This window comes from Erpetoichthys calabaricus, chromosome 2 (genome assembly GCF_900747795.2).
Source record: "Erpetoichthys calabaricus chromosome 2, fErpCal1.3, whole genome shotgun sequence".
Lineage (NCBI taxonomy): Eukaryota > Metazoa > Chordata > Cladistia > Polypteriformes > Polypteridae > Erpetoichthys > Erpetoichthys calabaricus.
Genome location: NC_041395.2, coordinates 29,616,245 through 29,644,228, shown reverse-complemented (window position 1 = coordinate 29,644,228; position 27,984 = coordinate 29,616,245). Strand labels below are relative to the sequence as shown.

General features: G+C 39.7%; 1 protein-coding gene across 1 annotated transcript; it reads left to right on the top strand.

Annotated features, from left to right (window-relative positions):
* The first annotated feature begins 164 nt into the window (after positions 1–164).
* LOC114641974 (macrophage mannose receptor 1-like) lies at positions 165–27,916 on the top strand. Its single transcript, XM_028790983.2, has 6 exons — positions 165–381; positions 627–782; positions 9,829–10,188; positions 16,599–16,922; positions 25,563–25,598; positions 27,840–27,916. Exons 1-6 carry the CDS (start codon positions 165–167, stop codon positions 27,914–27,916), a joined length of 1,170 nt encoding a protein of 389 aa, XP_028646816.2.
* Positions 27,917–27,984: the final 68 nt, after the last annotated feature.

Genomic DNA, 27,984 nt, shown 5'->3' with positions numbered 1-27,984 from the left:
TACAACACCTGACAGAGAAACCTTTTGTAGTCTTTTCCTGTCATTGATAAACGTTCTGCACATTCATGTCATAAATATGAATCTCAAAAGATCCTGATAAGCTGGACTTTGCGTTTTTTTCTTGTAATGTTGAACCAACTGTGAAATTTTGTTTTGAACTCACAATGAACCCGCGGAAGTCTCACAGATGCCATAGTAACATTAAGGTCGCTGATAGGGGTCAGAGAGGTATTCATGCTGAGGTCAAGCTTCTCCTTAGAGCTGAATGTGCCTTTCAGAACTTTGAAATCTGCATGCGTAAAATCCTGGTGTCTGCTTTTAATGTTCTGGTTTACACATATTCCCAAGAACAGATGTTTGCTATGTTGGACTACTGTCAAGGTCAGTCCTCTAACTCATCTGCACTCACGATTAAGCCCTGAGACACACATTGACAATCTGGGGGCAATCTGGGCTCCTAGCAGAAAAAGTGTTAACATTCTTCTAAGTTAGACAAATTGTTAATGAATACTACCAGAGACACGCAATTGGCGAGCATCTTCAAGGCTCTGAAATGAAATGTAATTGACCTCCCGACCATGGGGTGGTGCTGTGATCACTAACTCCTTCTCCACTTATACCCTCAGAATGGATGATGACGACTGGCCAGAAGAATTGTAGCATCACTTCTTCAGACATTGTGAAGCTTCTGTTCCGCCCCAATCTGCAAATGAAAACATCAACACCAAGGAGCCAGCGTTCATTTAGGAACCCGCAAATGGATGATAAGGACTACATCTCTGGTAGCCACCTTTTAAGGAGAAAATAGACTTACGAAATCCATATTTTAATTTTCATCGCATATTGTTATTGTAATATTTAATAAGTGTGCCTATTAAATGGGGTTCATCCAGCTGGTGCCCCGACCCTTTATCTTCTTCAGTCTGACTGTATTACAATATGTATAATTAACATCTATCCACCTTCTTAACCCACTTATCCAGGACAAGCTGGAGCCAATCCCAGTAATCACTGGGCATGAAGCAGGAACAACACCAAGACTGGGCGCAGTCTGCATGGCCTCTCAAACTCATGCCAGATTGCATGGAGACCATCTGTGGACAGTGCTATTCCCAGGTCTCTCCAGAGATGTTCATCTCAAGGAACATTCACAGAGTTGACCCTAAGCCATTCTTGTGTTGTCTTTGCCTTGTGCTTTTGGTGTCATTGTAAAGCCTGAGCTCTCTGGAGCAAGTTCTCATTAAGGATCTCCTTTCAGCTCTCAGTTGGAGGTGGCAGCCTCCATATACAGTAGTTGTAGCCCCCTGTGAAACATCCTCACCATGAACTGGACAGCAAATGGAAAACTGAGCCACACAACGCATTGGTTGCATGGACTTTATTGTACCGCTCAGATAATATGGTCACTGTCCACCCTTCTTCTCCATTTTAGAAATTGTCATTAATCACACCATTATAGCCCAACATCTCTGTCTGGCTATCCATTTATTGTTCTTAAACACTAATCCAGGTCAGGGTCATGGGAGGCAGTGTCTACTGTATCTGAAAGAACTGGGTGTAAGGTGGGAAAAACAGGCTTGGGGGCCAGTCCTTCATCAGCTGCTCTCCTATACTCACTCATTTATCCCTACATCCATCCATCCATCTATTATCTACCATCTTTCTTCACATCAGGATCATGAGGGCTAAAACCCAAATCCCTCAAAGCAGGATTTGAAGTGGGTCAGATCAGAGGTTGCACTGGTTTTGTGCCCAATACACGGTCATCAGGTAGAGTCCTGTCTTCACTGCATGCCTGGCATACTCCCCTGGGTCACCCTTTAGTGCTCAACTCAGGGTGGACTTTGATTTTTTTTAGGCCAGGCAATCCAAAAAGACCTGAGGTGAAGGAAAAAATGGGCAACAACTACACAATCTCACAAAAATCACGGAGCAGAGCTCACTTACATTACATTCAAGAAAAGCAATTCCAAGCATTTCAGTCAATGCCCTGGTGGAGCAACAAAACTCGGCTCAGTTCTTGATGTGCTAAGCTGGAGTGCATGTTAAATGAGCCGGCAAAATAACCAAAAATCACACGTTTAGGAAAATGTGCTTTTCTTCAACACCCACATTCAAAAAGAAAAAGCTACTCGATGTGCAACAGTCCTAGGAAATTAGTTCAGAATGAGGAAAAGTGCCACTATAGTCCTTGTGTTGGCCTGTAAGTATTGATTATTTATTTTATTATTTAATTATTGCAAACTTGTTTAAAATGTAAATTAAACTAAACTATCTGTTTTATTCTGGTTTCAATATTGGTATTCACCAATCACAATAAATTACACAATAAATGGAGTCAATGCCAAACACATATCTGACAACATATCTTAAAGAAGTCATAATAATAATAATTATTATTATTTACTTGTATATATAATATTAATTCTTTACTTATATATAGTATTAATAAAAATATTGTATGATAAACTCATTTTTAAACTATTTTTACACATGTATTTAAATAATCTACTTTTATTACTTTATTTTAAAGTTATTTTAAGATTTGATAAAAATGTTGTCCATGGTTTAATTCAGGTTGTCTTTAATATGATATTAGTGTTTAAAAAATGACACATATATAAAATAAATGACTTGCTTTTGACCAATATGTTTAAAATAACTGTTTGGAAAATGTAGTAGTATTTTCATTAGATTTATTGTGTAAATATTACATACATATACCCTATATGAATATTAGATGACATCAGATTAGATAAACTTTATTGATTCAATGGTAAATGCTGATGCATACTGCAACACAAAAATAAAAAATAAAGAAACAGACTCACATAACCATACAGCCAATCAAGCAGTTAAGCGATAAGTAAATATATAAATTTAAAAAATATAAAAAATACATATAAATAAATATTATGCAGAAATTTCAACATGAACTTTGAGAGGTAGCATTGAATTGCCTGATAGTAGAGGACAAAAAAGACCCCCAGAGGCGCTTATTAGCACATAATTATGAATATGTAAGATTATACAGTACATGCATGCATTATAAAACATACAGTTAGGTCCATAAATATTTGGACAGTGACAACTCTTTTCTCATTTTGGGTCTGTACATTACCACAATGAATTTTAAATGAAACAACTCAGATGCAGTTGAAGTGCAGACTTTCAGCTTTAATTCAGTGGGGTGAACAAAACGATTGCATAAAAATGTGAGGCAACTAAAGCATTTTATTAACATAATCCCTTCATTTCAGGGGCTCAAAAGTAATTGGACAAATTAAATAACTGGAAATAAAATGTTCATTTCTAATACTTGGTTGAAAACCCTTTGCTGGCAATGACAGCCTGAAGTTTTGAACTCCTGGACATCACCAGATGCTGGCTTTCCTCCTTTTTAATGCTCTGTCAGGCCTTTACTGCAGCGGCTTTCAGTTGCTGTTTGTTTGTGGGCCTTTCTGTTTGAAGTTTAGTCTTCAACAAGTGAAATGCCTGCTCAATTGGGTTAAGATCAGGTGACTGACTTGGCCATTCAAGAATTTTTCACTTCTTTGCTTTAATAAACTCCTGGGTTGCTTTGGCTGTATGTTTTGGGTCATTGTCCATCTGTATCATGAAACAGCACCCAATCAGTTTGACTGCATTTAGCTGGATTTGAGCAGACAGTATGTCTCTGAACACCTCAGAATTCATTCAGCTGCTTCTGTCCTGTGTCACATCATCAATAAACACTAGTGTCCCAGTGCCACTGGCAGCCATGCACACCCAAGCCATCACACTGCCTCCACCGTGTTTTACAGATGATGTGGTATGCTTTGGATAATGAGCTGTTCCACGCCTTCTCCATACTTTTTTCTTGCCATCATTCTGGTAGAGGTTGACCATGGTTTCATGTGTCCAAAGAATGTTTTTCCAGAACTGTGCTTGCTTTTTTAGATGTTCTTTAGCAAACTCCAATCTCGCCTTTCTATTCTTGAGGCTTATGAGTGGCTTGCACCTTGCAATGCACCCTCTGTATTTACTTTCATGCAGTCTTCTCTTTATGGTAGACTTGGATATCGATACGCCTACCCCCTGGAGAGTGTTGTTCACTTGGTTGGGTGTTGTGAAGGGTTTCTCTTCACCATGGAAATGATTCTGCGATCATCCACCACTGTTGTCTTCCGTGGACGTCCAGGTCTTTTTGCGTTGCCAAGTTCACCAGTGCTTGCTTTCTTTCTCAGGATGTACCAAACTGTAGATTTTGCCACTCATAATATTGTAGCAATTTCTCAGATGGGTTTTTCTGTTTTCGCAGCTTAAGGATGGCTTCATCCACCTGCATGGAGAGCTCCTTTGACTGCATGTTGTCTGTTCACAGCAAAATCTTCCACATGCAAGCACCACACCTCAAATCAACTCCAGGCCTTTTATCTGCTTAATTGATAATGACATAACGACGGACTTGCCCACACCTGCCCATGAAATAGCCTTTGAGTCAATTGTCCAATTACTTTTGAGCCCCTGAAATGAAGGGATTGTGTTAAAAAAATGCTTTAGTTGCCTCACATTTTTATGCAATCGTTTTGTTCACCCCACTGAATTAAAGCTGAAAGTCTGCATTTCAACTGCATCTGAGTTGTTTCATTTAAAATTCATTGTGGTAATGTACAGGACCAAAATTAGAAAAAAGTTGTCTCTGTCCAAATATTTATGGACCTAACTGTATATCAATGATGTGTCATTTTAGCTAAGGCAGGCAGTGAGATGGTGAGGTTAAAGGTTTGGACTTCAAACCCCGAGGTTGTGTTTTTATATCCCATTGCTGACACTTTGTGACCCTGAGCAAGTCAATTCACCTGCCTGTGCTAAAACTGGCAAAAAACAAAAAGAAATGTAATCAGTAGCATCTGAAATGACAAAGGCCATACATAGTGTGTCTCCTAGAAGTACTTCTGGGTCATGTAGAAATCAGAAAGGTCCACACGGCGCCCTCTGATGGCACTCAGGGACCCCAACAGGATGGCACTTCCAGACTCCAACTTTCATTTGCCCCTGCGGGTGTTCAATCCATTGTGATCCAAAGTTGTACAATAATAAAATGTGAGAACTTCCAAGAGAGTGAATATTTTTTACCAGTAAAGGCGCACTGCATGATAACGTGCAGTGAATCCACTTGACTTGAGCATTCCTAGTTTTCATCCTCTCTCTTTCTCTGTACGTTTACCATTCGTTTGCTCAGTGGTTGATGCACTTGCTGCTTCCTGAGCAGCTCTTCTTTTCTCCACCCTAGCGGCCCGCTTCTTCTCTTCTTTTGTCGCCATCTCTTCGCATTAAAACTGATTAAGTCAGTGTTTGTATCACAATACTTAGTACATTTTCCTTCATTTTTCACTTAAGCTGGCACTTAAGTGTTCAATCTGCCTCAACAATGATTTAAGATATGAAGAAGTAGGAGAAGTGACGGCAAAAGTGGTAGGGATGAGAACGGCGCCCATACGCATGCACCGCACGGCAGCTATGCTGGCCGCTTCCAGGAGTTGATTCTATAATAAAAAAATAAATAAAAAGAGGAATAACCTTTGAGGTCAATCCTGAAAGCGGAAAGTAGACATCATGTAGTATATGTGTACCAAATTTCAGGTCAGTAGTTCAAACGGTTTTGCGAGCTACAGGTGATTTAAAATCCTGGACAGACAAACAAACAGCCATGATAGCATATTATATATAAAGATGGGCGCTTTATGTTAACTCCACAGTCAGAGACAGTAACAGTTTTGTTGCCTAAGAACGACCAATCAGTCTTGAAAACAGCCAGGCTTTTGAAGCAGTAGAGACATCTTTGAGGTGTTGGGCTCACACGGTGTATTCCAGAGTCAAGTGAAGAGCTGCAGGTAATAAGGAGACTCTGTGACTTTTTAAATATCCGCTGTCACAGCACTTCCTTACCACTCTATGATAGCTGGGATTTCACCCACATCTGCTTCTCTTAGGATCTGTGCCGTCTCACTCACATGCTGTGATATCTTGGCTTTCAAGAAAACCTTTGACAGACACTTTGTCATGCGCTCAGATATCCTGGTAGCCACATATTTGCTGGATGTTTGAACTTTCAGGTCACTTGTCACTTTTGTGTTTGTGATTGTCAGCTTGGTTTGTTAGTTAAGATTAGTTCACAAACAACTTCTTAGATCTGAGGTGTCGCACCCATCTACTATAAGCTAAAACATTTAAACACGTATTGCAGCAAGCAAAGGCCAAGGGGTCTACTTTCATGTCAATTGAAGTGGAAAATAAATTGCAATGTGTCCGATTTTTCTTTTTGTTATCTTAATGGGTCTAAAGTTGCCATTTTAATAGTCCTTTCAGCATTGCTCATCGTCTGTTAGGAACTCATTATATTTTTGTGTACTTTGTGCTGTCTTGTTTCTGGACATTAAGAACTTTTGTTTTCTTTGTGAAACATTTTATCATTTCCTTTATTTTTCAGTGGGTACCACCATTAATGTGGCCACAGCCATTGCATGTTGGGGGACACTTTTTGTGGCATGCAACGTGTGTGTGGAAAACATTCAGCATGATGCATTGATGTCAATCAATAGAATTGATTTTACGAGTACGCAGACAATTACAGGCAAATATGGAAATGTGATTGAGTCTTTAGAGAATGATATTCATTGTTTTCTACCCCCAAATACTTAATTTTGAGTCATGTTACAAAATCACAGAAAAAAATTGTTAGTTTTGCGAAACAAAACTTACTTGTTCTGCTCATCACTAACTGGAACACATTTTGCTATCTTGTAATAAGGAGGTGTATCGTAAAAAAGGGATTTAAGTTACTGCTATTAACTTGTGCAATGTTATCTTCTATTTTAGTCATGGGCAAAGGCTGATATTTAGACTTGCTTCATGGTGGGTGGCACCGACTAAACATAAAAATTACTATGCTTTATTTGAGACTTATTTTAATACCATTGTGCGTCCTTTGATGGTGTCTTTCCTCCTGGTTATTTTTAAAATTCAACATGCTCATTTTCAGCATTATAGTTTCAATAGATTTCAAGATTTAATATTTTCTTTTTAAAAAGCAACAAGTAAAACTGAAGCAAAAAGATATCTAAAGTAAAATATGCCCAAAAACGAACCAAATAACAACCAACAGTCAGCAATCCAAAAATGAACCAAAAGTCCATACATAAAGGTTAATAGGAAAACAAAAATGAAATCCAAAAAGCAAATCCAAAGAAGAGTCAACCAGACTTGACCAGAAGCCAATGCTTCAGCCCTGACCCAGAGGCCATCTCAATTTTAACAGCCCTTAATAGCTGTCACATAGGGTGGCCCTGCCCCCCTAGATTCAATACATAAAATCCAAGGACCATAAGACTAAAGAAATACATGTTAAACAAAAAACAATAATATAAGAGAAGTAATAAACATCAATAATAAAATAATACTTAACAGACAACAATTACCATTTATACTCGCATATAAGTCGAAAAATTTATGCCTTAAAATTCATTCAAAAAAACAGGGTTGACTTATCTGCGGGGCAACACAATTGTCCATAGAATTTGGGTAATGACATTGTACACTCAACGCTTCACGGCGTTAAGTCACCGGTCATCTGCCGTTTCCCATGGTCTTTGAAATAATTATAAGCCAGCAATACTATTGCTAATTAGCTAGTTTTTTTTCTAATTTCATTAAATAATTCTTTAAACTGTGAAATACTTGAATTTGAGCATTAGCTTTTGCAGGTTTTGGATAACAAACATATCATTAGCTGCCATGTGCAACCAGATTTGGAATCAAAAGAACCAAGGCAACTCACGCTATCAATGTGATGCAAGCGCAGCCCGCGATTCAAAAAATTTCTCTGCCTACCTGTTTGTCTTGTCTGACAGTAGCTGAAAAGTAGCATCAGGAGAGAGCAGCCTGAAGTAGTCCAGCAGCGGGTGATCTGTCGTGTCCAACAGCAAGCCATGCTGTCTTGTGAAGTCTGGTAGCCAGTTCGGCTCCCACGGATCAATGTCAGGGTATTCCTCCCACACGAACCTTGCCGTAGGTGCATCGGCTGCGCGAATGCGTTCAGCTGGCGTGGCATCAGCTGTTGTCCGATCAGCTGATGCCGGCTTCTCACTCTCTTGCTCGATTCCTGATCACTGTCAATAAAATCCGATTCTGAAAAATCAGAGTCCGACTCCGCGATAATGTGCAAAACATTGTCTGCCGAGTGTTTTCTTTTCTGCACTTGCTTCGCTCCCTTGTGACATATCGATGCCATCTTGCCTTTGTTTATATTTGTTTACATTTCGCAACTCACGCACACGCAAGGATTAGTTGCCGAGTCAACAAGTCTAGCATTTCTCCAAGCACAGAGGGAATGCCTGTGATGTGACAGTGAGTTTTGTCGCCATTAACAGCTGATTGTCACCCTCTAGCTGTCAAATTTTACCCTCGACTTATACGTGGGTCATAACAAATTTCATAATTTTCGGCTTAAAAATACACTCGACTTATCTGCGAGATCGACTAATACGCGAGTATCTACGGTAGATACAATTCAAAGAGAAACCCCTTGAGCCACAAATGAGGCCCTGACTGTAACAAAACGAAAACTTAACAGGAAATGCAAAAGCCACAAGAGAAACCTGTATTTAAAAATCAGTGGGGATTTAGTTTGCTTTTTTAAGAGTTTTAGCCCAAAAAGTGCACATCTGGACTACCGGAATAGGCAGGATCTTGCAGGGGCAGCGGCAGGCATGATGACAGCACCATTAGTATCACCAGAATCATACCAGTGCAGAAGAAAACAAAAATAGAAAATGGTAAAGAGATGATGATATAAATATTACATTAAAGTGTATTAACCATATTTAAAATTCAATAAAAGTATATAAAATCAAGCATCAGGTTCTAAAATGAAAACTCATGGCAAACAGCTGCAGAATCTGATCATTGCCTGATCATGTAGACCTAGAATTTTCCTTCTCTGTCCAAATGATGTCCATGTTAGCTGTTCAAAACTGGCCCTATACGAGTGAATGTGCATGTGACCTACGGTTAACTGCAGCCTCGTCCTGGGGTCTATAATCAGTCCATTGTGAACACTAGGTGCCACTGTTGCCTCTTTTAACCCAACAGACAGACATACAGGACAAAGGTTAAAAGCACCAAGAAGTATTTTAATATTTTGTCTTTTTGAAAAGAGTGCCCAAAGCACCACAGCCACAATAAACAGGCAAATACACCAATAATCAACACAATTCTCTCTCTCTCTCTATATATATATATATATCTCCTCCACTCCTCCCAGCAAGCTTTGTCTACTACCTCCCAACTCCGGTTCGCTTGCTGGGTTCACAGTAGTCCTTTATATAGTACTTGACCTGGAAGTGCTTCTGTTCTTCCATCCACATGACTTGCCAGCACTTCTGGGTCAGATGGAGAACTTGCTTTTTACTTCAGCCCGGAAGTACTTCGAAGATTCTGTCCTCATGATTTGGGAGTACTTCTGGGCGATGGATGAGGTATGACTCCACCAGTCCTTCTTGCAGCATCCCTGGCGGCACCCATGGTACTCAGTAGGGTTGCGTTGTCGGAATCCATGTCTCATAGTACCCTACGGGAATCCAGGGGACCCCTGCAGTCCAGGGAAACTGCCATCTAGCACTTTGGGAGAGGTAGTGTCCACACATAGCGGACTTCCCCCATCCTTTTATTCTTTGGGCATTCCGACCGGGTTGAGCTGCCTGCCATCCATCACACCATATAAAGCTGAATGACTTTCAACTGGTACTGCAAACTGTACATTTAAATAACAATCTGATTGTTTTACAGGCTTCTGTGAAGTTATATTTTGTCAAGGCAAAAACTACCATTATGTTCCATTACTAAAGACGTGGAAAAATGCCCAGACGTACTGCAGAAACCACTACGTGGATCTGGCAACCATTGACAGCAAAGCTGAAAACCTTCTTCTGTATGACTGGCTCATGAATTCTACATCAGTAGCCCACATCTGGATTGGGCTCTACCGGGGCATCAATAACTTTAAGTGGTCCAACGGGGATGCCGTTCTCTACACCAGCTGGTGTGAAGGTTGTATAAATGAATTTGAATGCACGAGGTTGGACCCAACTGGCTGGTGGCTCACGGAGAACTGCAGTTTACAACTGGAATTCATTTGCTACATGACAGGTACCAACTGCTATGGCTGTTTGATTGTAGCATGGAGTGAGAAAGGAATGTCTAATGAAGATACTATCTAAGATAGAGGGGTTCTGGGGTTGCGTTCAATTCCATGAAAAACACCAACACAATGTGTGTTCATTATAAAAATACACCAGTTAGGTAGAGATACATACTGGGAACAATCCAGGGTCCTTCCTATGAAAGTGCTGATCTACATTTAGTTTCATTTCCTTAGCAGGTGCTTTTATAAAGTGACTTATAAAAGAAGTCAACACAATTGAGTAGCATCAGTCTGTGGTGTTACAGGACAAGGGTGCAAACTTGATTTCCACAAGTGAAAAGCTCAATCTCTATATATATATAAAATCCAACGTCTGTCTGTCTGTCTGACCGCTTTTCACGAGAGAACTACTTAATGGATTTAGATCGGGTTGTTTCTATAATTTGCTTCAACATTCCGGTTGATTTTGCGACTTCTCTCATCAAGCCAAGTATCATAGTTTGCTTGCGGTACTGATTGATTTGTGCGAATCCGAGAGAGACGCAGCGGGCTGAGGGGAAGGGGGCGGGGCCCTCCTCACTCACGCACCAGCCTCGGGGCGTATCTTACCTCTGCTAAGATAGCGAACGAGAGAACTACGATAGAATGACAGAAACTTGGAATAAGCTACCAAGGGCGGAGTGGTGGCTCTGAGGCTAAGGATCTGCGCTGGTATCCTGAAGGTTGCCGGTTCGAATCCCCGTCACTGCCAAAAGAGATCCTACTCTGCTGGGCCCTTGAGCAAGACCCTTAACCTGTAATTGCTCCAGGGGCGCTGTACAATGGCTGACCCTGCGCTCTTACCCCAAGGGGTATGCGAAAACTAACAAATTTCTAATACGAGAAATCGTATAAGACGAAATAAAGAACAAAAAAAAAAAATAGTGTCGTAGACAGTAAGACGTTAGGGTCTTTCAAAACTCGATTTGATGTTTTCTTGGAAGAAATAAGTGGATAGTACTGGCGAGCTTTGTTGGGCTGAATGGCCTGTTCTCGTCTAGAGTGTTCTAATATTCTAATTTAGATCCGGTTTTTGAACATTCCAGTTGATTTTGCAACTTCTCTCATCGTGCTAAGAATCATAGTTCACTTGCAGAAGCAATATATTCACGCTAATCTGAGGCAGAGGGTAGGGGGAAGTGTGATGTCAGGAGTGGGGAGCTGGGCAGGGCCCTCCTCACTGTTCTGTTTCACTAAAACCACGGGAAATGGCTAGTAGAAAATATAAGCGAGTTATAATTCCCAAATTTATAAAACCTAACAGCTATCAGTTAGACAGTGTCATCATGCAAGGGAAGGAAGGAGTGCACAAAAAAAGCAAATGTTGGGGTACCAACCCTTTCCTCCCCTTTTAATTATTTAAGTTCAAGTTTAAAGTTTATTGTCATGTGCACAGTAAGGAAACACGTTTCCCTGTACAATGAAATTCTTTCTTTGCTGTCCACATTAAATGACTAAACCAACGTACTGTATAAAGATAAACATAAATAATAAGTAGCAGATAGATAATAAGTAACAGAGGCAGCATAAAGTATAAAAACAGAATAGAATTTTAAAGTGTAATGTGCAGGTAGGTGTGTGATGGACAAGTCAAATACAGTTGTGTGAGTTAGATAGAATGAGGTGGTCCACGGTTATAAACTCCAGTCAGTTATTTAGGAGTCTAATGGCATTGGGAAAGAAAGAGTTCTTTAGCCTGGAAGTCCTGCATTTCATACTTCTATACCTCCTGCCTGAGGGTAGAAGTGTGAACAGTTTGTGTTGGGGGTGGGTGGGGTCTCCGAGGATCGAGGCAGTTCTCCTACGGACTCTGCAGTTGTAGATGCTCTGCAAAGAGAGCAGTGGGATCCTGGTGATCTTCTCAGCAGTCTTTACCACTCTCTGCAGGCATTTGCGGTCCATAGCAGTAGTGTTGTCGTACCACACAGTGATGCAGCTGGTCAAGATGTTCTCAACAATGCAGCTGTAAAAGTTGTAAAAATAGTTCAAAAACAAAAACAGGCGCTTGATGGCTTGTGGAAAGCAAAACAAATAGCAAGAATCAGAATGCGGCATTTGTGGCCTTCAAAGTGCATGGAGCTCCATCCTGCATGTCGCTGTGGTTATCATCGACCGACACTCCTCTTGATGTCTTCGAGTTTTATGGAGCTTCAGCCAGAAGGGATAGAGTCAGTTACCCTCAATGGGCATCTTCTTTTTCAAATATCTTTTTAACTGTGTAATTCTTCATCACTAAGTAAATCATTACTTTTCTAATGAATGCCCCAAATTAGGATAACGCTGGGTAATTCCCTTAAGGTTATAGACAGCCAAATTCATCAGGGCATACTATACACATTAACAACCTCAGGGTATTCAGAAATTCCAGATATTCAGCAGCCAGGCCATATTAGCGAGGCCGCTGCAGGTTTACACTATCTCAGACTTGCTTGTCTTTAAAGTGCTCCATGGTACCTTATCACTGTATATCTTGGATCTCCTTCACTTCGACTCCACCTCTAATCTCCATCCATCCATTTTCCAACCCGCTGAATCCGAACACAGGGTCACGGGGGTCTGCTGGAGCCAATCCCAGCCAACACAGGGCACAAGGCAGGGAACCAATCCCAGGCAGGGTGCCAACCCACCGCAGCACCTCTAATCTGATTGAAAAAATGGTTCTGTCCCGCAGTCTCGGCTGAAGGTTTAGGGGGCTCATGTGCTGTCTGTGGCTGCCCCTGTTCTATGGAGTAGTCTACCCTTCTACATTATGTCTTCCAACATTTTTAAAACTCCATTAAAATCTTTTCCTTTCTTATTGACCTAAGGACGGTCTTAAAGGTAGTAGTATCATATTTTTATTGTATTCTTGTTAATGGCACGTTATCATTTATGTTTATGTATTTTACTTTAATTTTTGTAGCTTATTATACATTTATTTATTATATTTATTGATTTTATTTTAAACTTGTTTTTTATTCTTAGTTTGTGTGGAGCAATTTGGTTTCCATTTGTTGTGTTTCAATGTTGATTGATTTGATCGATGGTGTGCTACTGTTTGCACAAAGTTATAAGACCTGCATTTATGAGTTTTCCCTTTTTGCTTATGAGCTTCAACATCAAACACACATTAAAAGGATTCTTCTCATTCCCATTCAAAGTCATGGTGGCGCAGTGTCTCCCAGCACCAGTGCTCCAGGGTTGGCTCCCAGTGTGAACACGTCTTGTGTGGATTTTGCACTTTCTTGCCCAGTGCTGTGGATTTATGATCTCCATCCCAAAATAATGTTGGTTGGGCTTATTAGTAACTCACCATGGCATTGGAGAATGGCAACAGGTCGCATGTTAATTAACACAAGAATTTTACTTTATACTTGTGACCAGAATGACCCTATTGTCCTAACTTATAGGTTAAAAACATCTTTTTCTATGAACATGGTGACTACTATTGCTAGTAAAATGGTGTTATAAAAATGTTATATCTACAGACTTAAAGAGTGATGAGTGCCATCGCTGCAAGTGAGAATTTCACTGGTCACTGTGCATGTGACAATAATGACACTATAAACTGTCAACTCTGTCCTCAGGAGTCAGAACAGGTGTGTGCCTGAGTGGTCTCAGTAATGAGCTGGTGCCCAGTTCAGGGCTGGTTCCTTACTTGTGTCCGATGCTGCCAGGATAGGCATTGACTGAACTGATTAGGAATTAAAGAACAGATATTCAAAATGAATACAAAAGTTCTAAAAGCAAGTCTTAGAACCAAATGCTCTGACAAGAATTGTCCATGAAACTAATTTATGAACTCTGCTCCCATCTAGTGGTTCAATGTTGTATTATCAAACATGTCTGGTATTTTTCAAGTCAGACTTACAGTATTTCCGTGGTATATAGCAGGGATTTCAAACTCCAGTCCTGGAGGGCCGCAGTGGCTGTAGATTTTCATTCTAACCTTTTTCTTAATCAGTGACCTGAAAACGTCACATAAAATCATTGCACTTTTAGGCTTAGGATTTTATACATAGAGAGTAGATATATAATAATAATAATAATAATAATAATAATAATAATAATCCATCCATCCATTTTTCAACCCACTGAATCTGAACACAGGGTCACGTGCATCTGCTGGAGCCAATCCCAGCCAACACAGGGCACAAGGCAGGGAACCAATCCCGGGCAGGGTGCCAACCCACCGCAGGACACACACAAACACACCCACACACCAAGCACACACTAGGGCCAATTTAGAATCGCCAATCCACCTAACCTGCATGTCTTTGGACTGTGGGAGGTAACCGGAGCGCCCGGAGGAAACCCACGCAGACACGGGGAGAACATGCAAACTCCACGCAGGGAGGACCCGGGAAGCGAACCCAGGTCTCCTAACTGTGAGGCAGCAGCGCTACCACTGCGCCACTGTGCCGCCCAATAATAATAATAATCCATCCATCCATTTTCCAACCCGCTGAATCCAAACACAGGGTCACGGGGGTCTGCTGGAGCCAATCCCAGCCAACACAGGGCACAAGGCAGGGAACCAATCCTGGGCAGGGTGCCAACCCACCACAGGACACACACAAACACACCCACACACCAAGCACACACTAGGGCCAATTTAGAATCGCCAATCCACCTAACCTGCATGTCTTTGGACTGTGGGAGGAAACCGGAGCGCCCGGAGGAAACCCACGCAGACACGGGGAGAACATGCAAACTCCACGCAGGGAGGACCCGGGAAGCGAACCCAGGTCTCCTAACTGTGAGGCAGCAGCGCTACCACTGCGCCACTGTGCCGCCCAATAATAATAATAATAATAATAATAATAATAATAATAATAATTAATAATTCATTACATTTATATAGCGCTTTTCTCAGTACTCAAAGCGCTATCCATACAGGGAGGAACCAGGAAGTGAACCCACAATATTCCACAGTCTCCTTATATAGCAGATTATGAAGAAATAAGTTTAAACTTCTCCTTTAACACTTTGAATACAAGGTACAAGTTAAATTGTATCTCATTGAGCCTATTCAAATGCAAGATAATAAAGAAGGACTATCTTAGCATGCATAGGGTTGCCAGACGTCCCTTATATGCAAGACATGTCCCCTTATTTTATCATTTTGTCCCCTGTCCCGTACTGACCTTTCAGGGACACCCAAATGTCCCGTATTTAGTTTATTTTCAAATTTCGTAATAAAAATATATTTTTACTACCTTCTTATGGTACTTAGTTGTAACTTTATAAGTAATTATACTTTCTTTTCTCAGATTCTCTTGATGAAAATAACTCAAATGTAATGAGGAAACTCGTGTTTGCAACTTATTCTGGTTGGCTGAGGACAGCGACACTCTTAACGTTTTGCTCTCCAGCCGCACTGCTGTGAAGTTCTGGATCAGCACTACAACATACAGTGTCCAGAAAGTGTGCTGTTTCTACTCGTCACGGCCCACTTTTATTCTAAATGCCTGTATTAAATAATAATAATATTTCTCTGTTGTCTGTATTAAATAAATATTTTCAAATGATTTCACTTTTACAGTATTTTTTTACCTTGCATTAAATAATTTTCAAATGATTTTACTTTTGTTTTCCTCATAACCCATTAAAATCCTTGCTTTATGTTTTTAACTTATGTCTCTACTTTTATATAATACCTGAATATTGGTCTGGTTGTGTAGGGGGCATGTATAAATTTATATATATAGTAATATTGAGAGAGATTTTAAGAGTGTCCCGTATTTCTAATTTTCTAATCTGGCAACCCTAAGTACACAGCCATTAGAGATGCAGCCATCTTTCTGGTTAGCTATTCTGTTGAGTCTGTTACTAATTAGAGTGCTGCCATCTAGTGGATAGCCATATAATTGTCTTTTTTTTTATTTTGGTGGAAATAGCTTGTGGAATATAGTGCTCATAAATAGGCAGTTTGTAGTTAGACATCATGAAGAAGGTATAAAGCTGCTGATATTTTAAAACAACTAGATTTATATCAAGATGAATATTTTGATGATGATTAAGATAGTGATAGGAGTCCGACTTATCCCAACTGTCAGGACAGCAGTACACAGACATTCTGACACTCACTGAGCACCAATAGTTACAAACTAACAAATGCGTTGTGCGCAACAAGTGTGAACAAGGCAAAGAAACTCTTCTTTATAACGCATCCTGAAAACACTTGTATGGATGAGAGTGAGTGTGGGTATTAACAGTATGTGTGACCGCACCCCACCATGAACTGCTTTCTCTTCTAGGGCTTGTCTCTCTCTACCTTGTACTGTGCGACTCAATACTGGTTAAAAAAAAAAAACCTGACTAAGAATATAAATGACAGATGAATATGACAGTGTCCATTAAAATGTTCCTAAAGGATTGTGTTTATTTTCACTAGACACCAGTGGCAACTCATATCAATATATACTGATCCAGCTACAAAAGACATGGAGTGAAGCACAAGCCTATTGTCGTTCAAACTACTCTGACCTCGTCACCATCAACAGTGACATCACAAATAATGACATCTACAATTTAGCGAATGGCAGGACAGTCTGGATAGGCCTCTACAACTATGCCTGGAAGTGGTCAGATGGGACAGCGACAACGTTTCTAAATCCACATATAGATGCCCTCGACTGCATGGCCTTGTGTTATGTGTCCCCATACATATGGCATAGTAGGTACTGCAGTGATGTAAATACTTTCTTCTGCTATGAAGGTAAGAGAAGTTATAATGTTTTATTTATTATAACCTTAAGATCTTTTAATTGCTGAGCTGATGTGAATCATACATGGATAGCAAAATGGGGGTCTAAAAGTTAAGGGGGACCTCAAGAAAATTAAACTGACTGAGTCTCTGAAGCTGAACCCAAGGGCGATGATAAGAATATTCAACTTAGTTCTCTAATTCTTTTCTCAAGTTGTGTTTTCTACTGTACTGTATGCTTCTACCTGGGGCTGGAATTAGATTATTAAATACAGATTGTGTTGATGGTTATAACATTATGACTTGTAGTTAAACAGAATAATTTAAGAACACGTCATTGCTATCTGCAACACCGCATGATTTGAGCACAGTTTGTGAGTATCATCAACACCCAGTGGCACACACTTTAGTGAGGACAATCTCAGCTCAAGCAAACTAGCAACTCTCATTTTTGTGATCATTTCTGAGGAAGGAAGACCACGTTAATTTCTCAGTTTGTGTTATTGTGGGGTTTTACTGTATTTGCACTTTAGTATTAAATACAAATAGTTTGGAGGCTGCTGTGTTTTTCCCTAATTGTGAGCTCTTCATGTAAAGCACACCAATCAGAACAGACATGACCATTATGCAAAGGAGGTACCATGTGCTACAGTATGTGTTCAGGTAATATAATAAAGTTCTTAAACTGTGCTTAACGTGCTATATACAGTGCATCCAGAAAGTATTCACAGCGCATCACTTTTTCCACCTTTTGTTATGTTACAGCTTTATTCCAAAATGGATTAAATTCATTTTTATCCTCAGAATTCTACACACAACACCCCATAATGACAACATGAAAAAAGTTTACTTGAGGTTTTTGCAAATTTATTAAAAATAAAAAAACTGAGAAATCCCATATACATAAGTATTCACAGCCTTTGCTCAATACTTTGTCGATGCATCTTTGGCAGCAATTCCAGCCTCAAGTCTTTTTGAATATGATGCCACAAGCTTGGCACACCTATCCTTGGCCAGTTTCGCCCATTCCTCTTTGCAGCACCTCTCAAGCTCCATCAAGTTGGATGGGAAGCGTCGGTGCACGGCCATTTTAAGATCTCTCCAGAGATGTTCAATCGGATTCATGTCTGAGCTCTGGCTGGGCCACTCAAGGACATTCACAGAGTTGTCCTGAAGCCACTCCTTTGATATCTTGGCTGTGTGCTTAGGGTCTTTGTCCTGCTGAAAGATGAACCGTCACCCCAGTCTGAGGTCAAGAGCGCTCTGGAACAGGTTTTCATCCAGGATGTCTCTGTACATTACTGCAGTCATCTTTCCCTTTATCCTGACTAGTCTCCCAGTCCCTGCTGCTGAAAAACATTCCCACAGCATGATGCTGCCACCACCATGCTTCACTGTAGGAATGGTATTGGCCTGGTGATGAGTGGTGCCTGGTTTCCTCCAAACGTGACGCCTGGCATTCACACAAAGAGTTCAATCTTTGTCTCATTAGACCAGAGAATTTTCTTTCTCATGGTCTGAGAGTCCTTCAGGTGCCTTTTGGCAAACTCCAGGCGGGCTGCCATGTGCCTTTTACTAAGGAGTGGCTTCCGTCTGGCCACTCTACCATACAGGCCTGATTGGTGGATTGCTGCAGAGATGGTTGTCCTTCTTGAAGCCAAGCAAACAACAGCGTAGAAAATCATAGTGGCCATCACCAAGTTATAGAAGATGTGAAGGATGTCACTTCCTGCATTAAAGGAGTGCAGTCCCCTAAGGAAGAAGAGCCTGCCTTTCTATCCTTTCTTACAGAGTTCCTCTGTGCTCAGACAAACATTCCAACCTGTCATGGAAGTGGACCACCAAGTACTTGTAAGAGTGCATTACCCCTACATCCAATCCCTGAATGCTGACTGGACATAGAGGTTCTTTGGTGAGGCTAAAGTCAATAACCAATAGACAAACTGCAGTGGGTCCAGGTGGTCTACCACAAGAGCACTCATAGTCCAGGACCAGCTTCTCAAAGGTCTTCATATGCAAGACATGATTGGCCATTCTTGAAGTGGTAGGAGGTGATGATGATGGAGTAGAGATGGTTTGAGGGGACATGGCCATTGGCAGAAGTTGGCAGTGGGATGGATAACCTCCTCGGAAACACACACACACACACACATATATATATATATGTATATATATATATATGGTGATGGACGACCGGCTATGGACTCCGGTCGCCACCCCCAGGCCACTAGGAGGAGCCCTCCGGACAGCATGATGGTGCCCCGAATGCCAGCAGGGCCTTATGGACTTTGTAGTTTATATACACAGCCCTGCTGGATACCTTGGGGGCCACCGGGAGTCGCTGTAGGGGGGCTAGTGGGCTCTTGTGTGCCCTATAACCCGGGAGTGCGTCAGCATCACGTGTCCAGAAGGAACGACGTGCTCCCGGGTTGAAGAAGAGGACTGTTTGCCCTGACCCGGAAGGAAAACGGACTTGTGGGTTTGGCCAGGAACCATTTCCGGGTCAGGGGCTATAAAAGGACTATGGGAAGCCCAGTACACTGAGCTGAGCTGGGAGGTAGGGTGGCAAAGTATCTGGGCGAGGAGGATTGGATTGGTTTATTGAGAGGATTGATTATATGAGTGTGGAGTGGAGGGTGCTTGGTGCACAGTATAATTATAAAATAAATAATAGTTATACTTTTACCTCGTGTCTCGAGTGGTACCTGAGGGTTCAAGAGGTGGACAAAAGCCTTAACTGCTACAATATATATATATATATATATATATATATATATATATATATATATATATATATATATATATGATCTGAACACACACCAGAATGACTAAAAAGAAAGAAAATTTAAAAAAAAAAGAAAGCTTCTGACTTGGCAGTCCCAGTCCCAGTGAGGTGTTCATTATTTAGGCATATTGCCTAAATTGAAATTAAGGAGCCCCGTAGCACTTCTTGACAAACTTCTGCTGAATAATTCATTGTCTGAAAGTCCTCATTGTTGTTGTGTCAGAGAGAGGATGTGCAGCATTGTTCATAATGGAACTCAGTTTTGCTCTCATTCTCTCCTCCACTACAACCTCCAGGGGGTCCAGAGTGTGTCTTATAACTGAGCTTGCCCTTTTAATTAGCTTGTTGATTCAGTGGGCCTCTATTGAAGTGTTATTACTAGCCCAGGGTTTCATGGAATAATCACCTCTACTAAGCATTTCGGAGAACTGTGAAATTTTTAGTGGTTCATATTTGCCACAGTATTCTTATTTATTTGAATAATTTTGTTTGATCTTTTGTTTTTACAAATGTGATTTTTGGTGCACATTAGGAGCTAGTTAACATAGGCTGATACTTTGGATCAGATTAGCTAAGGAAGTTCTTGTGATCTCCAAAACCAGGTTTTATCAGGCTAGTTTTATGGTCTGTGTTGTGGGACAAGTGGTAAGGCAAAGCGAGTCCCAAAATACAAGGGACATTCAAAAATTTTCTGCAATTTAATATTTTTGTTGGAAATGGTGAAGTCAGGAGGTGTAGTAGTTGGTCGTGTGGGAGAGTGTCCTTACTGTTTAGTATGAGAGTTGTCACCCTGTGGTGAAGATGGCTGCGAAAATTGCACCAAAGAGGGACAGCTTCTGTAATACGCTTCTCCGCATGTGTGCTCAGTATAGGGATAAAGTTCTCTTTCATGGAATCGTCTATGAGTGGATTGAAATGTTTGAAAATGGCCGTACTAGTGTGATGGATGTGAAAGCAGCGGTGCATCAGTGGCTATGCGCTCAACCAAAAACATTTTTTGGTGATGGCATTAAAAAGTTGGTACGATGCTAGGAAAATTGCAAAGGAAGCTGGCTATGTAGAAAAGTGATGTAATTTGTTTTTGAAAATCTTAATAAATAGAGTTTAAAAAAAGTGCAGAAACATTTTGAACGTCCTTTGTAGTTGAGGTGCCAACTGAGAAAAAATAACTCAATACGCAAATAATAGTGCTACAATAAACAATCATTTAATAGCCTCTTATTGCCCTCTAGTGGCATTCCTTGGAAGGAACGGTCTGGGGTCATCCTTGACACTCATGCTCTCAGGTCCAAATGACATGGCACCTTCTGGCGAAGTCTCCCATTTATATCGGTCAGACTAATGCAGTTTTTCAGTACTGTGAAGGAGAAAGGAGACAAGACCATTAGTGACAGCCTATCTCTCATCTCGAGGTAGAGCCACATACGATATATGAGCCTGGAAGGCAACACTCTGGCGCACCAGTATGACAGTCTGTTACACATTTTTTAGAACCCTGTGCAGTTTCTCTTTCTTGTTAAGGCCAGGTAACTCAGTGGAACACATAAGGCCTTTAACATATTACCAGATGTTCATTTTAGAGCATTGTGATTTTTCACTTCTACCATTATCAAGCATTAGTATTACTATATGTGACATATTATTTGTCACTTTTCACTAGTTACTCACCTCTCATTACAGATCAATACTCACTTGTCACTCAGTGCATTAGTTGTACTCTTTGATACTTTCAGTACTTTACATTTATCACTCATCACTTCTCATTTGTTGTTCAACACATTTAATTCATCATGATTTTAACTCATTGTGACTTTTTCATTTCATTTTCAGTTTTGTTGTTTTCTTTTTCTTTTTACAAAACCAATCCCAGTTGATACAGTGCTTATTTGCAAAGTACATTAACTTTTAAGCATTTGTTTTCTTACAACCAGTTATTTATTTTCTTATTCCAGTTTAGTTTCACAGAATCTTAACCAGTAGGAACACCACGTATTGCAAGAGACTGCTTAACGTGAAAAAGCACATACAATTACAGCCACATGGAAATTAACTTTAGGGCACCTACTTTCAGATGAGCTGACTGAATCATTTTTTTTTTCTCAATCTTTATTTATAAATTTTATAATTTAGATCATATTATAAATTATTTATATATTTTGCATGTTAGCAAAACACAAAAAAAACAACAGAGTGAAAGAGGAAATGAGGATGTTGTTACTACATAAATTCAAAAGTGGCATCTGAGAAAACATTAGTATTTGTACAAATCATAATGGCACACATTTTTGCCTCGAAAAAGTGGAAAGGCTGGGCTGTAGGTAGAACTGTGCTTAGAGCAGTAAATCATTCAATCGTGAATAACACTGAACATTTTTTTTCAAACATTTTGCTTCCTAATTATCATAATTTGGTGTTTATGATAGGTGGCATTAAGCTGAATGCAAACATCATTTCCAATTCCCTGTATCACATTGGAATTTAAAGAAACATGAACTTAACTTTTATTAAATTGAGAGTGTTTAATCCCTTAATGATGACGCATTGTATTAGCTCAAGTGAGCTACACATGATTTGCTGCTGATTTTCACATGTACTCATCATCTGATGCTTCTCATTTCAGTGTCCAACAATAGCTGGCCAGCACTGATGGACTCAATTTGCCCTAATTCTGTTTGTCATTTGTTGCTGTGTCCTGGTGAAACCTTTTTATGGAGTGAGATTACTGTGAAAAATAACTCGTAATAATTTACGAAAAATGTATATTTCACACATGTGAATTACATTTGTGTTTCTCAAAATTATACTTGCTTCTGAAAATTATGAGTACGATTCTCAAGCATGAACAAACTCTTGAGTCCTCACCGTGGGTTTTGGGATGGGGTGGAGATGGAGCTCAGGGGGCGGGGTTCAAAACTCAGAGGGGCGTGCACATACATGGACAAGGTTAGATATTTCAGACTGCTTTATCTGCAACCTCCCACTAATTAAAATCACCCCCACTCCATCTTACCTGTGGTTATCACAGAAATTCTTTTTCCTATTATCTTGTGATAAAATGTATAATAACCTAGTATTTTGAAACTTACACAGCATTTTATGAACCAATCATTTTGGGAAGAAAACGGAGTGCTTTGGCAGATCGAATAAATCTCCCAGCAGTAGCAAACAGGATGGGATGGGGAAACAAACTCTGAGCTGTTCACATCTACCTCACCATGTTCTACAGAGGCACCATTGAGAGTGTTCTGACCAGCTGTATCACTGTCTGGTATGGCAACTGCAACATATCCGACCGCAAGCACCTGCAAAGCATAGTGAAGACAGCAGAGAACATTATTGAGGTGTCTCTCCCTTCACTACAGGACATATTTTACAAACGCAGTGGCCGCAAGGCCTGCAGCATTGTGCAGGACCCCTTACACCACTCACATGGACTTTCACACTTCTGCCATCTAAGAGAAGATACTGCAGCATCAGAGCCAGATCTGCCAGGCTGCAGGAGAGTTTTTACCCCCAAGCTGTTAGACTCCTTAACACCAGGCTGCCCCCTGGGACCTTCCACATGGCCTCAACCACCTCTAAAAACAGAACTTTTATACATGCGAGCCACTGTCCTGTAAAGACGAGTGTGCAGGTAGGAAATAACTGAAAATCTCCTACCGACCTTAAAGGATTTTGACACTCTTGATTTCCTTCTGCTGTGAAACATTCTGACCTGTCATTGTTTACACGTCTTAAACAACTATTATCATACAATGATAATTTCTGTATTATCTATATCTATTATTTATTATTTATTTATTATATTGCATATCTTACACATCAATATTGCTGCTACTTCTTTGTCTTGTCTTTGCACAATGTCTTGTCTTGTTTGTGTTTTAATTTTAATTTAAATTTTAAATTTAATTTAAATTTTTAATTCTATTTTTAATTTATTATTTGCACGTCATGTTGTTACACTGTGGACCCTGAGCTTCGCAATTTCGTCTATCTGTATACTTGTATATGGTTGAGATGACAATAAAGTTCACTTTGACTTTGACTTTGACTATGCAAACGCAGATAACGTTATGTGAGCGGGTCTAATATCCTAACCCTCTTTGAGCTCTGCACTCCCGTGACAGTTTGTTCATGCTTCAGAATTGTACTCGTAATTTTCAGAAGTGTAAGCATAATTTTGAGAAACCCAAGTATATTCACACATGTGAAATGCAAATTTGTCGTAAATCATTACAAGTTATTTTTGGCAGTGTTCTTGCTCCATACATTTCAACATGTTCAGCACCGACTGCATCAAGATTAGCAAGGAGAAAGTCCAAGTGTGAATTCAGAAAATGAAACTTTAGTGATGCATTTAATGGTTTTGCAGGTATGAAGCATCTCGTCAACCCGCTGGGTGTGCAGTAGTTTGGTGCTCTGCGAAGAAAATTCTCACCATCATCCTTGAACGCCTTCATTGTGATTTCCTCCGGCCCGACTAGCAGATGCTCAGATTGCTTGTCATTGATGACGTGTCTGATTTGTGAACCAACAAAACTGCCTTCTTCAATCTTAGCGTCAGTTATTTGAGGAAAAATCTGTCTCAGATATTAAAATTCTTCAGTTTTATTATTCATTACTCTCATTAATGTTTAGTCAGGCCAAGTTTTATAAGAAAAAAGAGCAAAAATATCTTTGTTGAGTCAACAAGTGCCACATTTTCTTGCCTTTAACCAAATGCTTACAGAGCGGGCAGTTCTTTTTAATGTAATGAGTCTCTTTAGATAGATAGATAGATAGATAGATAGATAGATAGATAGATAGATAGATAGATAGATAGATAGATAGATAGATAGATAGATAGATAGATAGATAGATAGATAGATAGATAGATAGATAGATAGATAGATACTTTAGTAATAGCACGGCTCTCCCATCCACAAATGAAACAAAAGTACTGAGTGTACCCAATCTGTGTTCCTAGTAGTAGAGCCCTACTGTTAGATCAGTTGTAGTTGCTGTACTGTGTGAGTATACTTTACATTTAAGAGGATGTCACAAAAACAATAGCGGGGAATACAATTAAATAGTATACGACAGGAACATTTAAAGGAGATTTTTGTGATTATGTCCATAAGTTAAACCCGAAAGTGTTCAGGAAGCAAAGTCTTCATTGTCCAATGTGCTTCCTGAGAGTTTAATCACCAAATGCTCCTTTGTGCATCGCTGTGGCCGTTGGGAATGTGCTGTCTTTGGTGGTTGTGCTCCATCGATCCATTCCTGACCTAATGGGAGTCGGCTTCTTTAAGGATAAGAGCCCGCTTTGCCCCTTGTCTTCAGACAAATTAAGGAAAGACTCTTCATATCTTCCAAAGAAACCATTATAATAAACCTTTCTGCTTTGTGAATCTCAGTTTTGATTTGTTCTTCTCACCGCCATTTTGACTCCTGCTTCTTTGTCATTTCGGATTCCTGTTTTTGGGATTCCAAACCTCCTCCCTTGGTTCTCTTCAGTTCATAATGATTAATGATAAAGATTAACACATTTGTTAGTTGCAGGTGAATAAGAAGTAGATAAATGACTCAATATGAAAAAGACTTAATATGTAAAACAAAAATTTAGGGAAAGCTTTTTCTTATTGAGAAACTGACTCCATAAAAAATAAATAAATAAAAATAACAAATCAAGTATTCTTATGCTTGGACTGATGATGTAAAATTATTAAAACAATTTAATTATGTTTCTGTATATTCATAAAAATACCAGGAGTATTGATACTAATTGATACTAATTTCATTCTATAAGTAACTATTCATTTTCATTATTTTCTGGAGATTTCTCATTGGTTTGATAATTTTTAACATATTTCATCTTCTGCTTACAGTGAAACAACAAACATCAATCACTGACACATCTGGAGGTATGTCCTATTTTGTGACTTTTCTATTGCTTGGTTTAATAGATAGATAGATAGATAGATAGATAGATAGATAGATAGATAGATAGATAGATAGATAGATAGATAGATAGATAGATAGATAGATAGATAGATAGATAGATACTTTATTAATCCCAAGGGGAAATTCACAAATGCTAGCCAGTCTCGTGTTATAAATGATACAGATGATCATAACAAAATTTTGTATGTAAGGAACATGCACTTTAAGATATCTGTTAATGGAAAAATGGCAAAAAATGAATAATGCTACCATAAAGTGAATTTATTATTTATTTATTATTAGTGAATTTCCCCTTGGGATTAATAAAGTATCTATCTATCTATCTATCTATCTATCTATCTATCTATCTATCTATCTATCTATCTATCTATCTATCTATCTATCTATCTATAAAGGTTTGAAATGTATTAATAAAATGACTGTGAAGTAATAAAAGTGTACTTTTAATCACAAAGCAGAAATCATGTTAATTATTTTGAGTTCAAACTGTGTGTGTGTGTGTGTGTGCGTGTATGTGTGCGTGTGCATGTGTGTGTGTGTGTGTGCAGAGTATGCCAGCCCTTTAGCTTCACCCCAGAATGTCTTCCAGTGCCCACTCAATGCTTTGTCTCCTGGATCTTCTCTGACCCGATTCTCACACCCCATTTTTAGTGCATTGGACTTCAAATGTTTCACCACAAACCTGTTTTGCATTCATTGACTATCGTAACCGGTAATACCAATAGCTATCATTTTTAGAACAGGTGACATGTAGGATGTTTCTATTAGTTGTAAACAAACAAACAAACCAACCCACATGAAGACTACAAGCCACTAAAGTCAATGTTGGGTCACATTTGACCCGATGGGCATGGCAGTGTTCAAAATGTGTAGCAGGTGTATACGGAAATGTGACATTTGGAAACATTTTTGCTTTTTATAAAGTATGGGATACTATACTCTGACCTTTAACAATTCTGAGCTGAACAGATGACATTTAGAATGTTTTTATGGGCTTTGAACGGCCAAATTACCCTGAATGCAGTGGAATATGGTAAGGTGAAAATAAATTAAAAGTTGTACAAATTAAGGGGTGTTTGTTTTTGTTTTTACTTTTTGATACTATTTGAGGGAATAAAAGCACAAGGTTTCATACTGAGCAGATGAAATTTGAGGTGTTTTTACTGATTTTAAACACAGAAGCAGTTAAATTTGACCCAAAAGACACTGCAAGGGTTCAACATCCATCAGTTTGTAATAATAACACAGTACCTCACACACTCTTTATATGACCCTAATCAAGATTTAGAAAAATTATTGGGGTTTATGCATTTGTTTGTATCTGTTGATTACTGTAAGTCAGGAAGGAGGAAGTGTGACGTTAGGAATAGAGAGCCAGGTGGGGGTCCTCCTCACTGTCCTGTTTCACTAATACACGGGTGGAGTTGCAGGGGATGGCTAGTAGATAATTAAAGAAACAATGATCAGTGCAAAAATACATACAGTGATTTTTACTTACAGCACAGGTGTCAAACTCCAGTCCTGGAGGGTCGCAGTGGCTGCAGGTTTTCATTCTAACCATCTTCTTAATTAGTGTCCAGTTTTTTTCTGCTAATTACTTCTGTTAATTAACTTGACTCTGGCCCCTTAGTTGTTTCTTTTTCCTTAATTAGCGGCCAAACAATGAGACACGAAAAAGGGGCCACATGACAAGCTCACCTGTGCCCATCACACAATATCTGAAAACAGAGAAAGGTGGAGGTCTCAGTAAGGCTGATATCTCATCAAAACATCTTGAAGGTGTTCTTAAAAAAAAACATAAAATCATCAGTTTTGGAAATGTCTGCTGTGGCAGAAAGAATAATTAAATAACGGGTTTAATTAACAGCAAGCATTGGCTTCTCATTAAGAAACTGGTTGGAGTTTGAAGCCCCAGTTTAGCTGGTCATGTGTTAGCTTGTTTCACATCTCATTTCTGTTTGGCTGTCATTTAATGAGGAAACAAATCAATTCAGAGGACTGAATCCTTAAAAACAGGGCTATTAAAATGAAGGGAAAAAAGTGAATTAGCAGTGAAAACGAGTCACCAATTAGGAAAAGGGCGAGAATGAAAACCTGTAGCCACTGCGGCCCTCCAGGCCTGGAGTTTGACACCTGTGCTGTAAGTAAAAATCACTGTATGTATTTTTGCACTGATCATTGTTTCTTTAATTATCTACTAGCCGTCCCCTGCAACTCCACCCGTGTATTAGTGAAACAGGACAGTGAGAAGGACCCCCACCTGGCTGTCTACTCCTAACGTCACACTTCATCTCCCCTTGGCCTACAGCCTTTGTCTCGGATTAGCGTGAATGTATCGCTCCTGCA

What these genes read in the sequence shown, in the direction of transcription:
- LOC114641974 (XM_028790983.2), top strand. Translation starts at nt 165, where the DNA reads ATGAACCCGCGGAAGTCTCACAGATGCCATAGTAACATTAAGGTCGCT. An exon ending in ATTCATTTGCTACATGACAG is followed by an intron (nt 10,189 to 16,598) that starts GTACCAACTGCT and finishes TATTTTCACTAG; the next exon opens with ACACCAGTGGCAACTCATAT. An exon ending in AATCACTGACACATCTGGAG is followed by an intron (nt 25,599 to 27,839) that starts GTATGTCCTATT and finishes ATTATCTACTAG; the next exon opens with CCGTCCCCTGCAACTCCACC.